The sequence below is a fragment of the Pantherophis guttatus genome, chromosome 15, assembly GCF_059756535.1.
Source record: "Pantherophis guttatus breed Tessera chromosome 15, ASM5975653v1, whole genome shotgun sequence".
Classification (NCBI taxonomy): domain Eukaryota; kingdom Metazoa; phylum Chordata; class Lepidosauria; order Squamata; family Colubridae; genus Pantherophis; species Pantherophis guttatus.
The window spans coordinates 10199773-10222873 of record NC_142077.1 but is presented as its reverse complement, the minus strand read 5'-3'; the positions used below and the strand labels follow the sequence as shown (position 1 = coordinate 10222873).

Sequence of the window (23101 nt, the reverse complement as noted above, 5' to 3'; positions counted from 1 at the left end):
TCCATGTACTCAAATATTCCTGGCCAGCGAAGTTTTTTGTGTCTTTTTAATGCTCCCCCCCCAACCTGACCCCTCACAATCATCATCTTCTTTTAACGACCCCATAATCCCTTGCGGAGTGGAGTCTGGCCAACTGAATGGAGCTAGCAGGGTGTTTTACTGGGCGGATGCCCTTCCTGTCACCAGTGCGGAGTTTTGTTCAGCAGATGTATTCTCATGGTGACCAGAGAGAGAGAGAGAAATGTCTCCCTTTACCTAGGATCGAACTCACAGCCTCCCGGTTGTGAGGCGAAAGCTCCACCTGTAGGCCGCCGCACCACTCCACCCCTTACAATGCATAAAGAAAATTATTTCCGTTGCACATAAGATACAGTTACTGTCGGTAGGTTTTTCTGTATTGTTTGTTTTTAATTAAACGGGATGACAAAAGCCGGAGACACGGAGAGCAAGAGGCTGATAACAAGACTGTAAATAATTTAGAAAAGGAAAGGAAAAGAAGGTAGAAAGGAAAAATAATAGAAAAAAGTCGATCCACGGAGACATGGAGGCTTGGCGGAGCTGTTTTTTTTTGGGGGGGGGTGCAGGGAAAGGAGAACCCGGATTGCTAAAATTCACCCCCTTCCTTTCACGTCAGTTCCAAAGTGACTGTAAAGAAGATAGCCAGAAATAGTCTGAAGCCGCACTGGCGACTCGGCGAACCTGCGCAGGATGGAGAAGAAAGGAAAAAAAAAAAGAAAGAAAGAGAGATTTAGAAGGTGCCTCTGGGTTCAAAATTGTAATCCCTTCCCCGCTAACTGCAAAAGCCGCGGATTGCTCGGTTTGGCAGGCATTGTTCTGAAGCATGCAACGGGCAGAAAGCAGAAACGGAGGCCATGCATGGCAAGGGCAGGGAGAGAGATTCAGCCGCAAGGGAAGTCAAATCACATGCAGAAGCCCACAAGAACGAGACACGGACCCCGAGCACGGATTCTAGAGCGGGGGTCACCAACCTTTCGGACCTCAGGGACCACTAAATTCATAATTTTAAATCCCGCGGACCACTTATATGATCAGCCTAAGGACCGGGTGGGTGGGCGTGGTTAGGTGGTCATGTGACTGGGTGGGTGTGGCCAACTCGATGCCGCTCGCATCGAGGGGGCCCTTGCCGGCCTCTACTTGCCCCTCTCCTCCTAACCACTCCTCGCCTGCCCGCCCGGGCTCCTTAGGGCCTCAACAGGAAGCAGCTGTTGGAGCTAAGCAGCCACCACGAGAAAGAGTTGGCAAAACAGCTCAGTTCAAATTGGATCTGACCGAGAAGGAGGCTCAGCAGAAGCACCTCACTGAGGACTAGGAGCATAGGCTTTCCAAGCAGAGGGAAGACCTGCGGGAGTGCAAGGCCAGGTACCGGCGCCTGGAGGCTCAGTGGGCTGAGATGGTCAGCCAGTTCCAGGCCATGAGGCAGTCCCACTGGAACGAGGCCCTCCGGCTCTTCGCCACCAGTGACACTTCAACAACAAAAATAGCTACTAAAATAATCAATTAAAATCTCCCCATTAAAAATCACCCATCAGATCAGCAAATTTGTTGGAAAAGCCATGTCTTCAGGTCACAGCGGAAAGAGCGGAGGTCGGGGGCCATCCGGAGCCCCGTGGGTAACCCATTCCAGAGGGTAGGTGCGCCCACAGAGAACGCCCTCATCCTGGGCACCACCAGCCGACATTGTCTGGTCGATGGCACCCGGAGGAGGGCAGTCCTATGTGGGCGGTGGGAGGCAGGCAGAAGGTGGTCCTGCAGTACCCTGGGCCCATGCCATGTAGGGCTTTATAGGTTAAGTACCAGCACCTTGAAGCCCTTTCAGAGGGAGTAAGCAACTCCCCTCCCATCAAGAGTGATGGATAGACCATGAGATGCCAGTAACCACAGCTACTCCGTCTTGGAGGGGTGGAGTCTGAGCCTGTTCCTACCCATCCAGACCCGTAATATAAAAAATGCATATAATTTTTTTCTTTCAATTTGATTTATATGCCGCCCTTCTCCGAAGACTCAGGGCTGCTTACAATGCGTTAAGCAATAGCCTTCATTTTTTTGTATATTTATACAAAGTCAGCTTATTGCCCCCACAAACTGGGTCCTCAATTTACCTACCTTAGAAAGGATGGAAGGCTGAGTCAACCTTGAGCCTTGGCGAGATTCGAACCCTGCAGTAATTGCAGGCAGCTGGTCTTAATAACCAGCTTAATAACAGGGTGCCTTAAACCCCTGTACTACCAAGGCTCTTTTTCTGCGGACACCAAACTTTTCTCACGGATCACCAGTGGTCCACGGACACCAGTTGGTGGCCTCTGTTCTAGAGGGTTTAGGAAAGAAAACTGGGGCAGGACGGGAGGAAAATCTCTGCAAACGTCCAAGAAGCAGCAACGGAAGCGAACGCGGCTTACAAGGAGGCTGGGTTGGACGAGGGGTGGGGGGGAGCGGGCGGCTTACCGTTAGAGTCTTCTGTTCCTCTTGGAATATTGGGGTTTTCTAATCAGAAAGGGGGCGGGGTGGGGAGAAAACAATAAGACGGTCATTGAGCATCGGGAAAATACATGCGAGGGTGAGGTGGAATGGATGGTGGATGGGTATGAATGAATGCTGGCGCCAGGATGAGGAATGGATGTCGCGGGGAGGGATTGTTGGAGGCTGGGGAAGGAGAGAGTTGGGGGGGACGGACAGAGAGCAGGAAGGATGGCATGGCTCTGCTGGGTCCCCCCGCCCCATAAAGTCAACCTTGCAGTCTTCCTACCACCCCAAGGGGGGGGGAGGTGTCCTTCTCTTGCAGGGAGCATGCCGCTCGAAAGACATCAAGAGACCCACAAGAAGGTTGGATGGGATGGTTGAGATGTCAACAACGAGTCGGAAGGTGGGGGGAGGGAGAGATGATCCGAGATGAGCCGTCAATGGAGGAATAGGGGCTCCCCCCTACCGAACACTATCAGCCTGGTGTGGGTATCGGTGGAGCCCAAAGGATTCTGCGCCGTGCAGCGGTACATCGAGCCGTTCAGTTCAGCCGGCACGCGTTCCAACACCAGCTCCTTTCCGTCGTGTTCGGCGCTGCCGTCCAGGAGCCGGCTCCCGACACGGGTCCAAGTGAACATGGGCTCGGGGAAGACTTCGTTCTGGAACCAAGGATTCCCCCCCACCCCCACAACCCCAAACAGGTCAGATCAACCAACAGCACTGGAGGGAAAACGGGTTGTACGCTTATCTCCTTGAAGGTTCTCCTGGGGTTCTTCTCAACCCTGGAACCATCGTCTGGATGGGGAGAAGCAACTTAACGAGGGACCTGGGTTGGCTTCAAGAGTCCAAAGCATGGCCATAAAGCTCCTTGGAGAACCTCATCGCAAAGCAATTTAATTGCCCTGCGGCAGGAAAGGCTCTTGGTGAGAACATACTTCTCAAACGTTGGTGTTTCAGGTGACTCTGGTTAGATAATTGTTCTCGGGAGGAGACAGAGAGAGGTTCAAAGGAATCACAGAGCTGGAAGGGACCTTGGAGGTCTTCTAGTCCAACCTCCTGCTCAAGCAGGAAACCCTATAATCTTTTCAGACCAACGGTTTGAGAAGTAGGTTGGACTAGAAGACCTCCAAGGCAGTGGTGAAATCCAATTTTTTTTCTACCGGTTCTGTGGGCGTGGCTTGGTGGGTATGGTGTGGCTTGGTGGGCGTGGCAGGGGAAGGATATTACAAAATCCCCATTCCCTCCCCACTCCTGGGGGAGGAATATTGCAAAACCTCCATTCCCACCCCACTCTGGGGCCAGCCAAAGGTGGTATTTGCCGGTTCTCCGAACTGCTCAAAATTTCCGCTGCAGGTTCATCAGAACCTGCTGGATTTCACCCCTGTTCCAAGGTCCCTTCCAATTCCTTTATTGTGTTAATAACAGAGGATTGGTATATTTAGTCTTCTTAAAAACCTCCACTGATGGAGCACCCACAACTTCTGGAGGCAGGTCTTAATTGTTCTAGAATGAGCTCTGAAATTAGCTCAAAAAAATAACTCTCTTTTTGGATGGGTGGGTGGGACTCAAAAGGTCCATCTCAGCTCTCCAGATGTGCTGGACTGCATCCCTTGTCAAGCCCCAACCAGAGTAGCCTGTGCTGGAAGCTGTAGTTTGGCAAATCCAGAGAACTTTAAATTGAAGATGATCTTCTGATCATCTGGATCAGAGTGGGGTGGGAATGGGGATTTTGCAGTATCCTTCCGCTAGAGTGGGGAGGGAATGGGGATTTTGCAGTATCCTTCCCCCGGAATGGGGAGGGAATGAGGATTTTGCAGTATCCTTCCCCCGGAGTGGGAAGGGAATGGGGATTTTACAATATCCTTCCCCCAGGAGTGGGGTGGGAATGGGGATTTTGTAGTATCCTTCCCCTGGAGTGGGGTGGGAATGGGGGTTTTACAATATCCTTCCCCCAGGAATGGGGTGGGAATGGGGATTTTGCAGTATCCTTCCGCTAGAGTGGGGAGGGAATGGAGATTTTGCAGTACCCTTCCCTTGCCACGCCCACCAAGCCACGCCCACCGAACCGGTAGTAAAAAAAAAATTGGATTTCCCCGCTGCATGCAGAGCTTCGCTCCCTCTTTCCAGCAGCCTCCCAGTGTGTTAAGTTTTCAAGTCACACACCTGGCAGGAGGGGGAAAAAAATGCAACCTTCCAGGGCTATCAATTTATCTGACTCTTAGCTGCCATGACACACATACACACACACACACACACAAGCAAACACCCCTCTGTGTTTGCAAGACCAGTTAGTCACAGCAAGGAAATTAATGCGGGTGTTTCTTTCACAGTTGGCTGATCTTCTTCGGTACACAATTGTCTGTCTTTGTCATTTAAAACAATACAAAAAAAAAAAAAAAAAACCTCTTAAATTATCCACAGAAGTGACCTAGAAGACGAATACCTAACCCAAGTGTTGGCAAAACGTTTCGACGCCGAGTGCCCAAACTGGAACGCGCCTGTGTGCGCATGCCAGCGCCGGCTACTTGGCCTTCTGGTTTCCGGGCACACGCGTGCATGCTGGCCAGATGGAGCTTTGCACGTGTTGGGAACCGGAAGATCAGGTGGCCGGTGCGTGCATGCACACACCAGCCAGATGGTGTTCGGGTTTCCGAGGCTCCAGCACGCATGAATATCAGATGGCCACCATGCGCTCACCAGAACCCGGTTAAGAAGCTGGCGACGGCGCACATGCCCACAGAGAGGCCTCCACGTGCATTGTGGCACGCGTATGTTGTGGTCTGCCAGCAGCCTGCGGAGCTGGCAGCAGAGTCAGACAGTGAGGAGGCTGGGGAGAACCATGGGCCAGTCCTGGAGTCTGGGGAGGGCTCGGACGAGGGCTCTGCGTCGGAGGCAGAGAAAGGGCCATTGGGAGGTACGTGTTGCCTCTGAAGCCTCCAGAGTTGGACCTCAGCGCGTGCACTGAGGGGGGGAACAGGGGGGGCCTGTTCCCAGTGCACGCATGTGCAGAGTTGCCAAAAGGCAAGAACAGCTAAAACAAAAGGGACAACTCAGGAGTAAGGCTTGGAGATGATTGGCCCCTCCCATAAGGCTTAAAAGAGGACCAAAGGCACGTGGGCCCTTTGCAGGAAAGCAACATTGTTAATTCTGTTCCCAGTCCGCATCTCTGTTTGATTCTGAACTCCGTGGGGCTTTGCCAATTATGTCTTTGGCAGCGTGTCAAGGGAGATAAAGGTGGGTGATGATCAGCCTTATCCCGAAGGACTCTTTACAACTAATTTGGGACTCCTCTGCGAATGAACCGAATTCACAGCTGTTGCAATAAAAGAGGTTTTTGGGACTACTCGTGTGTTTTACTGACTCAGGAAGCCTAGGTCAGAACAGCCTAAAAGGTTCATACAAACCAAGGTCTTTGAGCTGGGGCAGAGGGCTGGAGTTTGGGGAGTGGGGCAGGGGGGAGGGATGAGTGTCATACATACCTGAAACCCTTGGACCAGGATACGGACCGTGTCTCCGACGCGGGCTCTTGTTGGGGTCATCAAAATTTTGGGACCCTTTGGAGCCACTGCAGGAAAGAAGAAATGGGTTAATCCTTGGTGTTCTCCTGTCTCCCCCTCCCCATTTTTTCCCCACTCTCCCTGCGAGGCTTGACGACATTTGAGCTTGCCAAAGATACTCTGAGTCCTGCTGGAGAAGGGCGGTATACAAATTAAAACAAATAAATAAATAAAACTCTGCCTTTAACATAATAATACAGCTGGTCGTCGATTTACGAGCTCCCCAATGGAGCTCAACGTTTATGCTGCCAAGTGAGACAGTTGTCGGGCTTTGTCCCGCTTTACAAACTTTCTGGCCACAGTTATGAAGTGAATTTTTTTTAAATTAGTCACGCGGTCATTAAGTGAATCTGGTTTCTCCCCCCCGCTGACTTTGCTTGTCAGGAGGTCTCAAAACGGGACGAGGGACAGTGAGACGGTCATAAATACGAGCCAGTGGCTAAATGTCTGAATTTGGATCATGTGACCCTGGGGAGGCTGCAACCGTCGTAAGTGTGAAAAATGCTTTTTTTTAGTGCTGTTGTAACTTTGAACGGTCACTAAATGAACTGTTGTAAGTCGAGGACTTATCTGAATGTGAAAGGGGTTGGGTATGCCTTCTACACCCGCCACACCCAAGAGGGTTGTTATGTGAGACCAGTTCCAGCCATCCATAACGAGGTTAAAACACATTGTGTGACTGTTGTCTTCCTTTCTCTGCGGATTCTCCGAGGATCTAAGATAGACTTGACCGCAAAATGCTCTCCCACCCTTTAGTCGAGTTTAGACAATATACTTAACCTGGTTATCGGATGTACACAAGGTTAGATACAGGGAATCGACTTGTGACAGTACGGGTAGTCCTCGACGTACGACCGGGGTGGAGCCCAAAATCTAGGTTGCTAAGTGAGACGTTTGTTAAGTGAGTTTGGGCTCCATTTTACGACCTTTCTTGCCACGTTTGTTAAGCGAACCGCTGCGGTTGCTGTTAAATGAGTCACACGGTTGTTAAGCAAATCTGGTTTGCTTGTCAGAAGGACGCTGCGACCGTCATAAATGTGGATCAGTTGCCAAGCCAATTTGAGTGCAAATCACATCATCGTGAGAATGCTGCAGTAGCAATAGCCCTTAGACTTATATACCACTTCACAGTGCTTTATAGCCCTCTCTAAGCGGTTTACAGAGTCAACATATATTGCCCCCAACAATCTGGGTCCTCATTTTACACACCTCGGAAGGATAGAAGGCCGAGTTAACCTTGAGCCCTGTCAGGATCGAACTCCTGGCAGTGGGAATGCAGAGTTAGCCTGCAATACTGCATTCTAAAAGGAAGGAAGGAAGGAAGGAAGGAAAGGAAGGAAGGAAGGAAGGAAGGAAGGAAGGAAGGAAGGAAGGAAGGAAGGAAGGAAGGAAGGAAAGATAGCAATAGCACTTAGATTTATATACTGCTTCACAGTGCTTTTATAGCCTTCTCTAAGCGGCTTACAGAGTCAGCCTATTGCCTCTACAACGATCTGGGTCCACCTCGGAAGGTTGGAAGGCTGAGTCAACCTTGAGCCCTGTCAGGATCGAACTGCTGGCGGTGGGGAGAGTTAGCCTGCAATACTGCATTCTAAAAGAAAGGAAGGAAGGAAGGAAGGAAGGAAGGAAGGAAGGAAGGAAGGAAGGAAGGAAGGAAGGAAGGAAGGAAGGAAGGGAGAGATAGCAATAGCACTTAGATTTATATACTGCTTCACAGTGCTTTTACAGCCCTCTCTAAGCAGTTTACAGAGTCAGCCTATTGCCCCCCCCCCCCAAACAATCTGGGTCCTCGTTTTACCGACCTCGGAAGGACGGAAGGCTGAGTCAACCTTGAGCCTGGTGAGACTCAAAATGTCGAACTGCTTGTTGGCAGCCGGCAGTCAGCAGATTTAGCCTGCAATACTGCTTTCTAACCACTGCGGCTCACTGCAATGGTCGTAAGTATGAAGCATGGTCCTAAGTTGCTTTTTTCAGTGCCGTTGTAACTTCGAACGGTCACTAAATGAAACTGTTGTACGTCGAGGACTAGCTGTGACTGAGCCCACATTTCGATCATGGCAGTCGTGAAGCAGGTGATTGGCTCTGATTTTGCGACAGTCGTTAAACAAACACGGCGGTCATAAAGCAAACACCAGAATCATTGGTTGTTTGTTACGGGGCATTTTTTGCTGGAAACTTTAAATGCTGGTTGACAGCCAAAAAAACCCAAAAAATCAATGGGAGGCTGCAAATATTGGGTGCCAAAATGTGGCTACATGACACTGGGGTGTGTGTGCAGGCAGGCGCTGTAACTTCGGTCGGTAAGTGACTAGTCATAAATTGAGGACTAACTGTAATATACAAAACCAAAGAGGGTGAACCAGGGGTGAAATCCAGCAGGTTCTGACAGGTTCTGGAGAACCGGTAGCGGAAATTTTGAGTAGTTTGGAAAAATACCACCTCTGACTGGCCCCAGAGTGGGGTGGGAATGGAGATTTTGCAATAGCCTTTCTCAAGGAGTGGGGAGGGAATGGGGATTTTGCAACCTTCCCCTGGAGTGGAGTGGGAATGGAGATTTTGCAATATCCTTCCCCTGGAGTGGGGAGGGAATGGCTGGAGTGGGGAGGGAATGGGGATTTTGCAGTATCCTTCCCCTGGAGTGGAGTGGGAATGGAGATTTTGCAATATCCTTCCCCCAGGAGTGGGGGAAGGAATGGGAATTTTGCAGTATCCTTCCCCCAGGAGTGGGGGAAGGAATGGAGCTTTTGCAGCATCCTTCCTCTGCCACACCCACCAAGCCACACCATGCCTACTAAGCCACGCCTACAGAACTGGTAGTAAAAAAATTTTGGATTTCACCACTGGGGTGAATTCCTGCAACCTACTTCGAATTAACCATCATTATCTAACCGAGGTTAAAATGGTCTCATCCAGTAGTGATATTCATCTGGTTCGGGAAAACTGGTAGCGGCGGCTGCGAGAGGCTCTGCCCACCCATTTTTGACACTCTGCACATGTGCGCAGGCACACATGTGCGAACTGGTAGCGAAATTAACTATCACCTCTGGTCTCATCTTAGCCAGTTGTGGTGAGGGCATCTGTTGGATGGTAAGTGGTGGTGGTGGTGGGTGAAGGCAGCCCTCGGCTCCGTGGGGCTTGCTCTTGGGGGAGCCCAAGGATTGAAAGGCAAGGATGCCACTTCAGTTGGTCACGGTTCCCAGCCTGCCAACAGTTTTAGCAGCTCAGCAATGCTTGTCTCAAATAACAGAGCAATTTTCTGCTCAAAAGCCAGCCGGTCGTTTGAAAAAAAAAATCCAGATAGAACCGTCTTAAGAGATATCAAAAGCAAAAACGGATGTTAAATATAATTTAAAGGGACACCTGAAAAAGTCTTCCGCAGAGATGCAGGCCATAAAAGGGACGGCGGAGGAGGAGACAGGAAACACCCACCCACCCCATTTTTCTCCAATTGTTTGCGGAGAGATTAAGGGGACCTGTCCTGATCCTAGGACAATTGACCTATAATCCGGAGGTGAATGGGACAATCTTCCACCTTGCCACAAAATTTAGAAATTTCGCTCCGGGTGCTGGTAACATGTTCCTTTCTCTGCTGTTGCCAAGGATGGGATTCAGCTGGTTCAGACAAGTTCGGGAGAACCGGATGCTAATTTTATATCTGGTTCGCTGAACCATTAGTTTCAAGGACTGGCTGGCCCCGGCCGCCCTGTTGTGGTTCACCAGCAGACTGTGGAGCTGGCAGCGGAGTCGGACAGCGATGAGGCTGAGGAAGAACATGGGCCGGTCCTGAAGGCTGGGGAAGGCCCGGATGAGGGCTCTGCGTTGGGGGCAGAGATGGGGCCAGGGCCATCGGGGAGTGATGTGCGGATTCCGGAGCCTCCAGAGGCTGACAGTAGAGAGGCAGAAGAACAGGAGGAGCCTGTTCCTAGTGCACGTACGAGAAGAGCTGCCGGAAGGCAGGACCAGATAAAGCAAAGAGGACGACTGTTCCAGCAGTGGAATAGGATTGTCTTGAAACTCCCTCAAAAAAGTGGTGTTATTAGCCATCAAACCTCAAAAATACACTTTTCTCAAAAGGTTTCCACAATTTTGTCCATGACTCTAGAGGCTCACCTACCAAGAAGGAAGTTGGCACCTCCTGAGTTGCAGTTTTTGGAACTAGAGCTCTATCCAAGAAGGTCCTTCGTTTGAAGGATGGTGTGGTGATCGGTCTCAGGTCTTGGCGCTAAAAAAAACCCACACCGAATCTGACGAGTCGGCAGAATGGGTGGCTTGAGGAGACTATGTTTATCTGCAGGAAGAATTTGCAGGACTGTCGCTGAGTCAACACCAGGCTTCACTGGAGCTCTCCGCGGTGCTGAAACATCAGCTCCCTTGAGGACCCATCACACCAAGGTAGAACTTACGAGAGGTTGCCAACAGTTCATTAATACTGATTGTACAAGCAAACATCTCTCTGATCAAAGGCTTCGGGGCAGGATTACGGTGAATGCAGCTTTCCTTCTAGCCTGCTTTTGAGCGGGGGTGGGGGTGGGGGGAGAGGGGTTCAGCCGGTTTCCCTCAACCCCAATTCTCTCCACTTCCTCCCAAAGAGTAGGGGATTGGGATTACGTAACTGGCATCCTTTTTCTACTGGAAAAACGGGCCTGTAGTTTCCAGAATGCTTACTGAGAAAATAAACACGTCCACACTTCATTTTTACCGACCGACTTTGAATTACTATCCCTCTACTAAAAAGCGAGTTCTTATGTCCTGAAGACCAATGAAGAAGACCATTTGAAGCAGCAGTGGGTTTCACATTATGTTACTACCGGTTTGCCCCGTACGCACACGCTCGCTACGTGTACACACACATGCCAGTGGTGGGTTTCAAATTTTTTTACCACTGGTTCTGTGGGTGTGGCTTTGTAGGCATACTGCAAAATCCCCATTCCCTCCCAACTCCAGGGGAAGGATACTGCAAAATCCCCATTCCCTCCCCAATCCAGGGGAATGATACTGCAAAATCCCCATTTCCTCCCAATCAGCTGGGACTCAGAAGGTAGAGAATAGATGGGGGTGGGGCCAACTAGAGGTGGCACCATATTTTTCGGAGTATAAGACGCACCTACCTTTTTTGGTGAGGAAAAGAAGAAAAAGAAATCTCCCTCTGCCTCTACCCAATTTTGCCTCATTGCCGCAAACAGCAAACAGCCTGCTTTACTTTCAGTTTCGTTTTCAGCATAGCTTGATTAGCACGAGGAAAAAAAAAATATGCTACAGCAATTTACTTCTTTGCAGCAAGCAGCAGAGCCCTGCGCAAAACAGCTGAGAGCAAATCAGCTGAGACTCGGGAGGCCAATCCAATCAACTTGTGCTAATGAGGCTGTGCTGAAGTTGAAAGGAGCTGTTTTTTTCTTGCTGTTTGCTTGCAAGGAGGTAAATTGCTGGGAGGCAGAAGCCAAAGGGTGGGGACCAGTGGGTGGGCAGGAGTACATTCGATGTATAAGATGCATCTAAATTTTCACCCCCTTTTAGGGGGGGAAAGGGTGCGTCTTACAGTATACTCCGAAAAATGCGGTATTTACCGGTTCTCCAAATTACTTAAAATTTCCGCTACAGGTTCTCCAGAACTGGTCAGAACCTGCTGAAACCCACCTCTGGTGCGCGCCTTCTGTGTATGTGCCCCGCTTCAAAAACATGCCTAAATAGGATGGCAAAATAGGACGGGCCCACCCGTGATTTCCACTACCGGTTCGGGTGAACAGCTCCGAACCGGTTGAATACCACCTCCGATTTGAAGCCAAGAGTATCTACACTGCAAAAACCTGAATCCTTTTGAGATCTTCTTCTATCAGCAGCACAGAACAGAATGTCTTGTTAGGAGTATTTTTGCTGCCAACGATGGTATTTCTACATTTTTCCCCCATTCCCCAAGGCATTTATTTGCCAAGGAACAGATCCATCATTGAAAACAATGCATCGGAACGGTGAAAGCAGGGGTGAAATCCAGCAGGTTCAGAAGTTAGCAGAACTTCTGAAGCAGAAGTAGCAGAAATTTTGAGTAGTTCAGAGAACCGGAAAATGCCACCTCTGGCTGGCCCCGGAGTGGGGTGGGAATGGAGATTTTGCAGTATCCTTCCCCCTGGAGTGGGGAGGGAATGGAGATTTTGCAGTATCCTTTCCCCAGGAGTGGGGAGGAAATGGAGATTTTGCAATATCCTTCTCCTGGAGTGGGGAGGGAATGGGGATTTTGCAGTATCCTTTCCCTGGAATGGGGATTGAATGGAGATTTTGCAGTATCTTTCCCCCAGGAGTGGGGATGGAATGGGGATTTTGCAATATCCTTCCCTTGGAGTGGGGTGGGAATGGAGATTTTGCAATATCCTTCCCCTGGAGTGGGAAGAGAATGGAGATTTTGCAATATCCTTCCCCCAGGAGTCGGGAGGGAATGGGGATTTTGTAGTATCCTTCCCCTGGAGTGGGGAGGGAATGGGGATTTTGCAGTATGCCCACCAAGCCACGCCCACAGAACCGGTAGTAAAAAAATTTGGATTTCACCACTTGGCGAAAGTAATTGAGGAGGAATTTCAATAAAGCAAAACAGAACACAGAAAAAAATATATCTGGAATTTGCAGAGGGGGAAAGGGAGTTTCTTAGCACAAGGCATAGCATCCTGTAACTCTGGGAAAAAAATAATAACCTGTGTTTGGCGGGAAGTTTTTTTTTTTTTTAAGCTCCAAGACGGCTTCGGTCTAGTCAGCTTCTGGACCGAAGCCGTCTTGGAGCTTCAAACTGTTTGCAGTTTTGCTCTAAGATTATCGAACTGAGTCAAGCTTACTTGTTGGTTAAAAGGGCCTACTCGTCTAAGATGTCTTTAGATGAATTCAGATCGATTCCCTGTCTTGTTTCAGTGCAGACGGACCTTTTAAAAACAAAATCCAATCCTGCCTGATGATCAGAATCCTCCATCAGCAATCCATTCAACTGAACGGAGTTTGAGATGGATTCCTCTCCGGGATTGGCAGGGATTCTTGAGTAGAATAAGAGAATAACAAAGTTGGAAGGGACCTTGGAGGTCTTCTAGTCCAACCCCCTGCTTGGGCAGGAAACCCTACACCACTTCAGACAAATGGTTATCCAACATCTTCTTAAAAACTTCCAGTGTTGGAGCATTCACAACTTCTGGAGGCAAGTCGTTCCACTGATTAATTGTTCTCACTGTCAGGAAATTTCTCCTTAGTTCTAAGTTGCTTCTCTCCTTGATTAGTTTGCACCCATTGCTTCTTGTCCTGCCCTCAGGTGCTTTGGAGAATAGCTTGGCTCCCTCTTCTTTGGGGCAGCCCCTGAGAGATTGGAAGACTGCTATCACGTCTCCCCTGGTCCTTCTTTTCATCAAACTAGACATATCCAGTTCCTGCAACCGTTCTTCATATGTTTTAGCCTCCAGTCCCCTAATCATCTTTCTTGCTCATCTCTGCACTCTTTCTAGAGTCTCCACATCTTTTTTACATCGCGGCGACCAAAACTGGATGCCGTATTCCAAGTGTGGCCTTACCAAGGGATTATAAAGTGGTCTTAACACTTCACGTGATCTTGATTCTATCCCTCCGTTTATGCAGCTTAGAACTTACCAAGGCCTTAGCAAGGCACAGAGACTCAAGTCGATTTAGAATCTTTTCAAGTCGTGAGTTTCTTTCTTCCTCGCCAGCCGTCATTTTGACCAAGCTCTATTATTCTGGATGTGTTAAGATTAATGTCTCCCTCAGCCAAAGGCAGTTTTTCCACTGGGGGATTAACATAAAAGGTATTTTGTCTTTAATATGTAAATGCCGGGTTTGACAGAGACAGAGGAGCCCTTATAAAGACCGCAACTCAATGAAGCGTTTGATCAGGGTACCCTTCCCCGGATTAGCGCCTTAAAGAACATCAGGTAATCTTCTCCTAGCTGGGGCTAAGAGAAAGGAGGGCCAAGATAGGAGCTGGATCAAGAAAATAATGTTTAATCGCTTCTCTAAAGTGATTAAGGACTCTTTTGATGGAGATTTCGCCCCGCTTTCCCCCCCAGCGCCCGCACGAGAGGATGAATCCGAGAAAAGACAGCAAGGCTGATCAACGGTGGAGCTTAGGCACTCCTGGTGTAAATACTACTCAAAACGGATTGCAAAGGGAGCAACGATGCCATCCATCCATCTATTCCCACCTCCCCTCCCAAACCGGCAGGCTTGGCAGCCAAAGACAGACTTCTGAATAAAACCTCCCACCTCCCCCCACTCCGTCAAATCTCTGTGTCCTGAACTGACACTCAAATCCTTTTGAAGGTGACGTGTTCGAACGCTGCTGCTTGCCAGTGGGGGAGGGGGAAATAAAATAAAAGGACGTGGAAGGAAGGATGCTAAAGCCACTGGCTGCCTCTCTCGATTTGGAGGCTGGCAGGGAGGTAGCAAATTAGGGAGACCTGTCCAGGTTCACTCCTCCCGTTGGTTCCTGGATGGATGGCAGACAGGAAGGAATGCTTCCTTCCCTTTTCTTTTATTGCTCGGGATTTCGTGCCTGCCAAGGTTCATTAGCTCGGAAGGGTTTCACCACGAGCAAGAATAAAAGGCGAGAGAAATTGGGCTTCGGCTTCTTTTCATGGCTGCCTTTTAAAAAAAGGGGGTCTTAGATTAATGAGCCAGCCAGGAAGGTAGAACAAAACGGAGAGGAGAATAAATATATAGGAATGAAGAGTGCGGGCTTTTGTTTAAAAAAAAAAAAAAGAGAGAGATCTTGGTTTGGAAGAGATATCAGAATTATCTTCTTGTTCCTGTGAATGGCACCGGGAACCCATTAAATTTAATGAAAGGGCGAGCAGGCAAAGGTCGGAACTCAAACGGAAGCTGTAATCTTCTCCGGAGCAGGAAGAGAGGAAAAAGGGAGAGAGAAGGGATGAGGGGAGAAGCCCCTTTTGGGGGGCTTCCATTCCTGGTGGGACGTATTTGTTTCTTTCCCTGGATCAGGACACCCTTCTCAGGACTATAAAATGAGAGGTAATCTTTTCCTAGCTGGTGCTAAGTAAAAGAGGACCAAGATAGTAGTTGGATCAAGGTCTAGATCAGAAGTATCCAAACTTGGCAACATTAAGACTTCTGGACTTCAACTCCCAGAGGCCCACAAAGGTCTAGATCAAGAGTATCCAACCTGGGCAACATTAAGACTTGTGGACTTCAACTCCCAGAGGACCACAAAGGTCTAGATCAGGAGTATCCAACCTGGGCAACATGAAGACTTGTGGACATCTATTCCCAGAGGCCCACAAAGGTCTAGATCAGGAGTATCCAACCTTGGCAACATGAAGACTTGTGGACATCAACTCCCAGAGGCCCACAAAGGTCTAGAACAAGAGTATCCAACCTGGGCAACATTAAGAGTTGTGGACTTCAACTCCCAGAGGACCACAAAGGTCTAGATCAGGAGTATCCAACCTTGGCAACATGAACACTTGTGGACATCTATTCCCAGAGGCCCACAAAGGTCTAGATCAGGAGTATCCAACCTTGGCAACATGAAGACTTCTGGACTTCAACTCCCAGAGGCCCACAAAGGTCTAGATCAGGAGTATTCAACCTTGGCAACATGAAGACTTGTGGACATCTATTCCCAGAGGCCCACAAGGTCTAGATCAGGACTGTCCAACCTTGGCAGCTTTAAGACTTCTGGACTTCAACTCCCAGAGGCCCACAAAGGTCTAGATCAGGAGTATCCAAACTTGGCAACATTAAGACTTGTGGACTTCAACTCCCAGAGGCCGACAAAGGTCTAGATCAGGAGTATCCAAACTTGGCAACATGAAGACTTGTGGACTTGAACTCCCAGAGGACCACAAAGGTCTAGATCAGGAGTATCCAACCTTGGACTTGAACTCCCAGAGTTGAGACTCCATGCTGGGGAATTCTGGGAGTTGAAATCCACACATCTTAAAGTCCCCAAAGTTGGACACCCCTGGTTGAGGTAGAGAGAGAGAGGACCCCTGAGGTCTCTTGAAAAGAATATCTCATTCTCCAAAATGGTCTCCTGGATCTTCTTGAATGCTTCCTAAAGCCACCCAACAAACACCCATGCAAAAGATGCAGACAACCCATGCCGTGAGGTCCAAAAGATTTGGGATGGGCCTCAATTATTTCTGCAGACACCTTCCCCATGTCCCGCCCACCCACCCACCCAGGAAGCGGCTTCTGGGCCTCTTACCTAGAGTCACTTCGGACTGCATGGGCATTGAGAGGGCATCGTGCTTGACCTCACAACTAAAGAGCGCGTCATTGTCTATCTGAGGATTAAGGGTCCACATAAGCATGGCCCGCACCTCCACGGTGCCGTCGCTGATGGGGATGTGGGTGTGGTGGAAGAAATACGTGGGATCGGCATTCTGGATCCACCGCGGGAACTCCCGGCTCACCACAGTCTCGGGAATATTCTCGGTGGTAGGGCTGAGCAACAGTCCCCGGTCGGGGGTGAGGCCTTGGAAGGGTTCCTCGGTGTAGAGCCTCCCGCCCCGGTCTTCCACGTTCAGCAGCGAGAGGGACCGCTGCATCTTGGTGTCGTCTAAGTCCCGATGGAAGAGGTTCCGGGCAGCTCGGCTGTCCTGCAACCCGGCGGCGTTAACCGGCGGCTCCGTCAGAGCGATACCCTGTATCAATTCTCCGTCCCTTTTAAAGTAAACCTGGAGGAGGAAAATATCAAGAGATTAAAAAGACTCTTCCCTTCCTAGCTGAGGATTTTAGGCACAGTCTAGAAAGGTATTGTTCTGACCCAGCTCCCTAAAGACGACAAACCCTCTGACGTGAACTCAGAAGATTCCTTTATTAGGAGTGCCGGCAGCCCCAGCAAAACGTTTCTCTCGCAGGCTAACAAGTCTGTCCGGCAGGGAGATGAATAGTTGTCTGCCACATCTATTCATCTCCAGCCCCTGCCTTTTAACCCCCGAGCTAGGGTGGGGCTTCATTAGTAGCAGTGGCTCTTCCATCCCGAGGACTGGCCCATTGATTTCCACTGCTCTCCTCTCCTCTGCCTTCTGCGCATCTGCAGTCAGGCACTGGACCCAGCTGTTCCTCCTCCTCCTCATCAGCCACCTCCAGCCACTGTTGACTCTCCATCTGAGGGCTGACGGACAGCCCAGGCTCCGCCTCCGTCTCTCTCTCTCTCTCTGACGGCTCCATTCCCTCTTCCCTGTCGGAGCTCTCAGGTTGCCTTGATGCTGACCCTGACTCCCACACCTCCTCCTCCTCCTCTGATTCGGCTGCTGGGGAGGCCGGCACCCGACAGGCCACAATAGGTATAGAACAGTGGCCCCAAACCTTTGGGGACCGGTCCCACAGTCATAAGTCCCTTTTTTCAGTTCCGTTGTAACTTTGAATGGACGTTAAATGAACCTTTGTAAATTGAGGACTACCTATACGTTCCTGAGCAGATTTTAAATTCTTTCATTTCTTTTTTTTTTTTTTTGTTCCTCAAGAAATGCCTGACTAGGGAGAGCCGATTTACAGAAACGAGGCCCAAAGTTCGACCTGATAATATCTGAAAAAAAGTTAAGACCACATTGGGTGGAGTGTGGACCATCAGGATGAAAATTTACGGCCGCTTCAAATTCAAGACAAAAGTTTTATAAGAAACCAGTTCCTCTAAAAATTCCGCTAAAACATACGATGAACGGTGATTACAGGAACTGGGCCTGGCTAGTCTAGTGAAGGGAAGGACCAGGGGAGACAGGATAGCAGGCTTCCAATATTTGAGGGGCTGCCCCAGAGAGGAAGGGGATCAAGATGTTGAGACTCTAGAAAGAGTGCAGAGAAGAGCCACAAAGAGGATTAGGGGAATGGGGGCTAAAACATATGAAGATCTGTTGCAGGAACTGGTATGTCTAGTTTAATGAAAAGAAGGACCAGGGGAGACATGATAGCAGTCTTCCAATATCTCAGGGGCTGCCCCAAAGAAGAGGGAGTCAAGCTATTCTCCAAAGCACCTTCTGAAGACAGGACAAGAAGCAATGGGTGGAAACTAATCAAGGAGAGAAGCAACCTAGAACTAAGGAGAAATTTCCTGACCGTTAGAAAATTAATCAGTGGAACAACTTGCCTCCAGAAGCTGTGAATGCTCCAACACTGGAAGTTTTTAAGAAGAGATTGGATAACCATTTGTCTGAAATAGTGTAGGGTTTCCTGCCTGAGCAGGGGGTTGGACTAGAAGACCTCCCAAGGTCCCTTCCAACTCTGTTATTCTATTCTATTCTGTTTTCCAAGGCACCTGAAGGCCGGACAAGGAACAATGGATGGAAACTGAAGAAGGAGAGATTCAACCTGGAAATAAGGAGGAATTTCCTGACCGTGAGAACAGTCAACCGATGGAACAGAAGTTGCCTTCGGAAGTTGTGGGAGCTTCATCCCTGGAGGCTTTCAAGAAGAGACTGGGCTGCCCTCGGTCAGAAATGGTGTAGGGTCTCCTGCTTGGGCGGGGTGGGGTGGACTAAATGACCTTCAAAGTACCTTCCGACTCTGTCAACCTGTAACTCTAACGTGGGAACCCAACAGCGCCCACCTATCCACCCACCGTGCCGGGGGAACCCACTTGCGTTGGCAGAGACGTCTCCGCCAACGAGATTACGGGACGCCACAGGGGGTCATGTTTGCATAGCTGGAGCAGCGAGGAACGCAACGCAATGTTTAAGTCCTTTTGAACGTCTCCTCGGAAGAGAAGATTGCCTTGCGTTTCCCCTACCACCACCCAAAGAAACACTTTTCAAGCTTCTAATGTCACGCTGTAATGAAACAGCCTCGGGAATGTTTGTGGATAAGTGAGGTGTATTTTTGTATTTTGTTTTGTTTTCAGGTGGAGAGATAGAAGCAGCCACCCAAAAAAAAAAAAATCTTTGTTCCTTGCTCCTCCCCTCTCTCTTTGAATGTTTTTTTTTTCTTCTTCTCCAAATGTAGATGTTTCCGACTTCCGAATTAATAAGCAGAAATTATTATCGGGATGCTTAAGATGCCAAGGCTTCCCGACTGTTTCACAACATCCCGTCTCTTTGTATAAAAATGATCCACCGGGACGAACATGATTTAAAAGGGAGGGTGGTGGGGGGTGGAAGGAAGCCAAACCACGAGCAAAAAAACCCAACAACTCCAGAAAGGATAAAATATATCTGCTTCCGAGGCTATGCAGAAAAGGATGTTGCCAAAAAAAAAATCATTTTTAATAAGGTATGTCCTCGACTTACAATTGTTTGTGGAATAGAATAGAATAGAATAGAATAGAATAGAATAGAATAGAATAGAATAGAATAGAATAGAATAGAATAGAATAGAATAGAATAACAGAGTTGGAGGGGACCTTGGAGGTCTTCTAGTCCAACCCCCTGCTTAGGCAGGAAAACCTACACCAGGGGTGAAATCCAGCAGGTTCTGACAGGTTCTGGAGAACCGGTAGCGGAAATTTTGAGTAGTTCGGAGAACCAGTAAATACCACCTCTGGCTGGCCCCCGAGTAGGGAGGGAATGGAGATTTTGCAATATCCTTCCCCTGGACTGGGGTAGGAATGGAGATTTTGCAATGTCCTTCCCCTGAAGTGGGGTGGGAATGGGGATTTTGCAGTATCCTTCCCCTGCCACGCCCACCAAGCCACGCCCACAAAACTAGTAGTAAAAAAATTTGAACCCCACCACTGGTGGCAGGAACTGGGTATGGAAAGTCTAGAGAAAAGAAGGAGTAGGGGTGACATGACAGCAGTATTCCAGTATTTGAGGGGCTGCCCCAAAGAAGAGGGGGGGTCAAATTATTCTCCAAAGCACCAGAAGGCAGGACCAGAAATAATGGAAGGAAACTGATCAAGGAGAGAAGCAACCTGGAATTAAGGAGAAACTTCTCCAGGGACAATCAACCAGTGGAACAGAAGTTGCCTCCAGAAGTTGTGGGTGCCTTATCAGTTTTAAGAAGACAACCATTTGTCTGAAATGGTATAGGGCAGTGATGGCTAACCTTTTTGCCATCGCATGCCAGGAGAGGGGGGGGCGGGGGAGGGTCGTGCACGTGCCCACGCGCATGTGTGTGCAACCCCCTCCCCCCTCGCTCCTGGCACATGATGGCCTGGTAGGCCCGTTTTTCTTTTTTACCTGGTTCCAAATCCTCTCTGTGTATCTGGGAACGGCAAAAACAGCCTTTCCCATTCCCTTGGAGGCCCTACGGAGGCTGAAAGGGCCCATTTCCCAACTCCCGGTGGGACAGGAAGTGACATTTTTTGCTGTTCCCAGCCTCCAGAACCTCTCTAGAAGTCTCTAGGAGCCTCTCTAGGAGTCTCTGGAGGCTGGGGACAGGAAAAAACGTCACTTCCTGAAAATGGCCCAAAAATCAGGCATGCGCGCACCGGCCAACTGGGCTTCGGGTTTCCGGTGCTCCGGCGCGCACACATGCACGCACGTTCCAGTTTGGCCACTCGGTGCCGAAAAGGTTCGCCATCACTGGTATAGGATTGGACTAGAAGACCTCCCGAGTCCCTTCCAGCTCTATTCTGATTGATTGATTGAAACCCCCGTCCCCTCTCCAAAATATTTGGATGCCCCTCTCAGCCAATTGGCTTGAGATCAGATTTTTTTTAAAAAACTGAAATTCTGTAGGGATCACGGGTGCTCTTTCAACATGCTCTGAATCCACTGTGTTTATGGAACTTGGACTGCAGCGAAAACTGGAGACATGTCTCAAGAAGATGGATTCATGCCATCAGTCCTTATTTCAACATCTTGTAAGCCACAAAGGAGGTAATTAAAGCTGAAACGGAGACAGAGAGGTGTCGTATCGGGGATTAGAGGTGGAGATTCTTCTCCTTATTCCATGTTTACCAAAACTTACCGTGGGAGCAGGTTTTCCACCAGAGACAAGGCAGACCAAGGTAAAGTTCTGGGCTTGGTAGCGGCTGAATGGAGCTGGGGTGTCCGCAGCAATGACCGAGATGGATGTGGGAGGCGCTGGTGGGAGAAGGAAGAAGGTTCGTTACTCATCTGATCAACCATGAGCATCATATCTAGGAATGAGGTCAACTGGAGATGTTTCTCCAAGACTTCCTGAAGATCCTAGTGAAGATCCCATGAGCATCATATCTAGGAATGAGGTCAACTGGAGATGTTTCTCCAAGACTTCCTGGATCCTGAAGATCCTAGTGAAGATCCCATGAGCATCACACCTAGGGATGAGGTCAACTGGAGTTGTTTCTCCAAGACTTCCTGGATCCTGAAGATCCTAGTGAAGATTCCATGAGCATCACACCTAGGGATGAGGTCAACTGGAGATGTTTCTCCAAGACTTCCTGGATCCTGAAGATCCTAGTGAAGATCCCCTGAGCATCACACCTAGGAATGAGGTTAATTGGAGATGTTTCTCCAAGACTTCCTGGATCCTGAAGATCCTAGTGAAGATCCCCTGAGCATCACACCTAGGAATGAGGTTAATTGGAGATGTTTCTCCAAGACTTCCTGGATCCTGAAGATCCTAGTGAAGATCCCCTGAGCATCACACCTAGGAATGAGGTCAACTGGAGATGTTTCTCCAAGATTTCCGGGATCTTGAAGATCCTAGTGAAGTGGACTTCTCTCCAAAGTAGGGTGAGATGCACCAGGAACCCACTATAGTTCTAGGGTTCACCTGTCAGGTTTTCCCTCTAAAATGGGGGAAAACTTGCCCCTTTCACATCATCACATTGGCAACCTGGAGAACATCTAGAGGAAGATAGGAGAATGGATTGAAAAAAGGAGGCTTAGAAGCGGTGAGGGTCATCTTCTGGTTATTGCCAGAAATGGAGAATGCAGAATCCTATCTTAAAGATGAAAACAGCAGGGCAAGATTCAAAAAAATGGGCTTTTCACTACAGAATGGACATTTTTAGAGTGAACCAGAGTTTCTTTTCATTATTTACCGAGATTTATTTTTCCATGTTATTCCCCAACTCCCCAACTCTATTACTGAAGCGATAAAAGACACAAATGTTTTAAATTCTCTCTTAAAAATACATGCTCACCCTGGTAGCAATTACACATGGAGTAGTTAAGTTTCCGAGGATTTTTAAGTAGGACGTTTGGCTCAGATGGAGAGTTTTCTTGGGTTTTTTTTTTTTCCCCCACTGGTGCTTTTTATGAGTTAAGAAATGCAGATCCAGCAAAGAATAAGTCAATACCTATTGTAGCAAAGTTTCTCTTCCACCGTGGTTATGATCATAAAATCATTCTTTTTTCTTTTTTGTAAGTGGTTTGAAAAAAACAGAGAGCTTTTCCTTCCAAGCTATGCTGTCCTATTTAGCTACATTTTCTAAGCTGCGCACATGCGTGCAAGTGGAAGGTAGCATGTGTGAGCAAAGCATGTATGCATGTGCTCACCTTTTCGGTGCGCAGCGAACTGGTGGTCAAATTATGTGGAAACCCACCTCTGGACTAGATGGAATGGTTTATGATCAGGGCTCAGCAACCTGCGGCTCTGGAGCCGCATGTGGCTCTTTCACCCCTCTGCTGCGGCTCCCTGTCACTCAAAATATGCGTCGCAACCGCCAATGTATGACACCCGCCAGCACACGATTTTATTGAGCTTTTCAACCCCTGGTAGGCCAACCATGGATAAATCCAAGAAAAGAAAAGTTTCAGAAGAAAACAGAATGTTTAATTCAACTACATAGGCTAGTTTTGTGGCTGCTCAAGAAATCGTCAGGCACGGGAAGGGTTTTGTGACTCCCGGTGTTTTTTTTTTTTTGGTGGGAAACAGATCCAAATGGCTCTTAAGGTTGCAGACCCCTGGTTTATTTATTTTATTTATTTTTATTTTAATTTGATTTATATGCTGCCCTTCTCCGTAGACTCAGGGCGGCTTACAGTGTGTTAAGCAATATGATTATGATTATGATGAACCCAAACTCAAATAATGGCTTGTTATGAAAACCATCCAGAGTAAAGGGGGATGGAGGTTAATAAAATAAATAAATAAATAAATAAATAAATAAATAAATAAATAAATAAATAATAATACCATTATTTATTTATTTGACTTCTACAGCATGCCCATCTCTGGATGGCTATAGAAATCAATCA

The 23101-nt window shown here is 48.6% G+C and overlaps 1 protein-coding gene across 3 annotated transcripts in view; it reads right to left on the bottom strand.

Annotated features, from left to right (window-relative positions):
* Positions 1–387: 387 nt before the first annotated feature.
* Positions 388–23101, bottom strand: part of IGSF21 (immunoglobin superfamily member 21) — a 255051-nt gene continuing 232337 nt past the window's right edge. For all 3 annotated transcript variants that reach the window (XM_087879094.1, XM_087879093.1, XM_087879095.1), the window contains 6 exons: positions 20883–20998; positions 16240–16711; positions 5958–6043; positions 2945–3137; positions 2464–2502; positions 388–699 (listed from right to left, as the gene is read on the bottom strand). In XM_087879094.1, coding sequence (XP_087735220.1) covers positions 626–699; positions 2464–2502; positions 2945–3137; positions 5958–6043; positions 16240–16711; positions 20883–20998 — 980 coding nt within the window. In that variant the 3' untranslated portion in view covers positions 388–625. The remainder of the gene's footprint in view (positions 700–2463; positions 2503–2944; positions 3138–5957; positions 6044–16239; positions 16712–20882; positions 20999–23101) is intronic.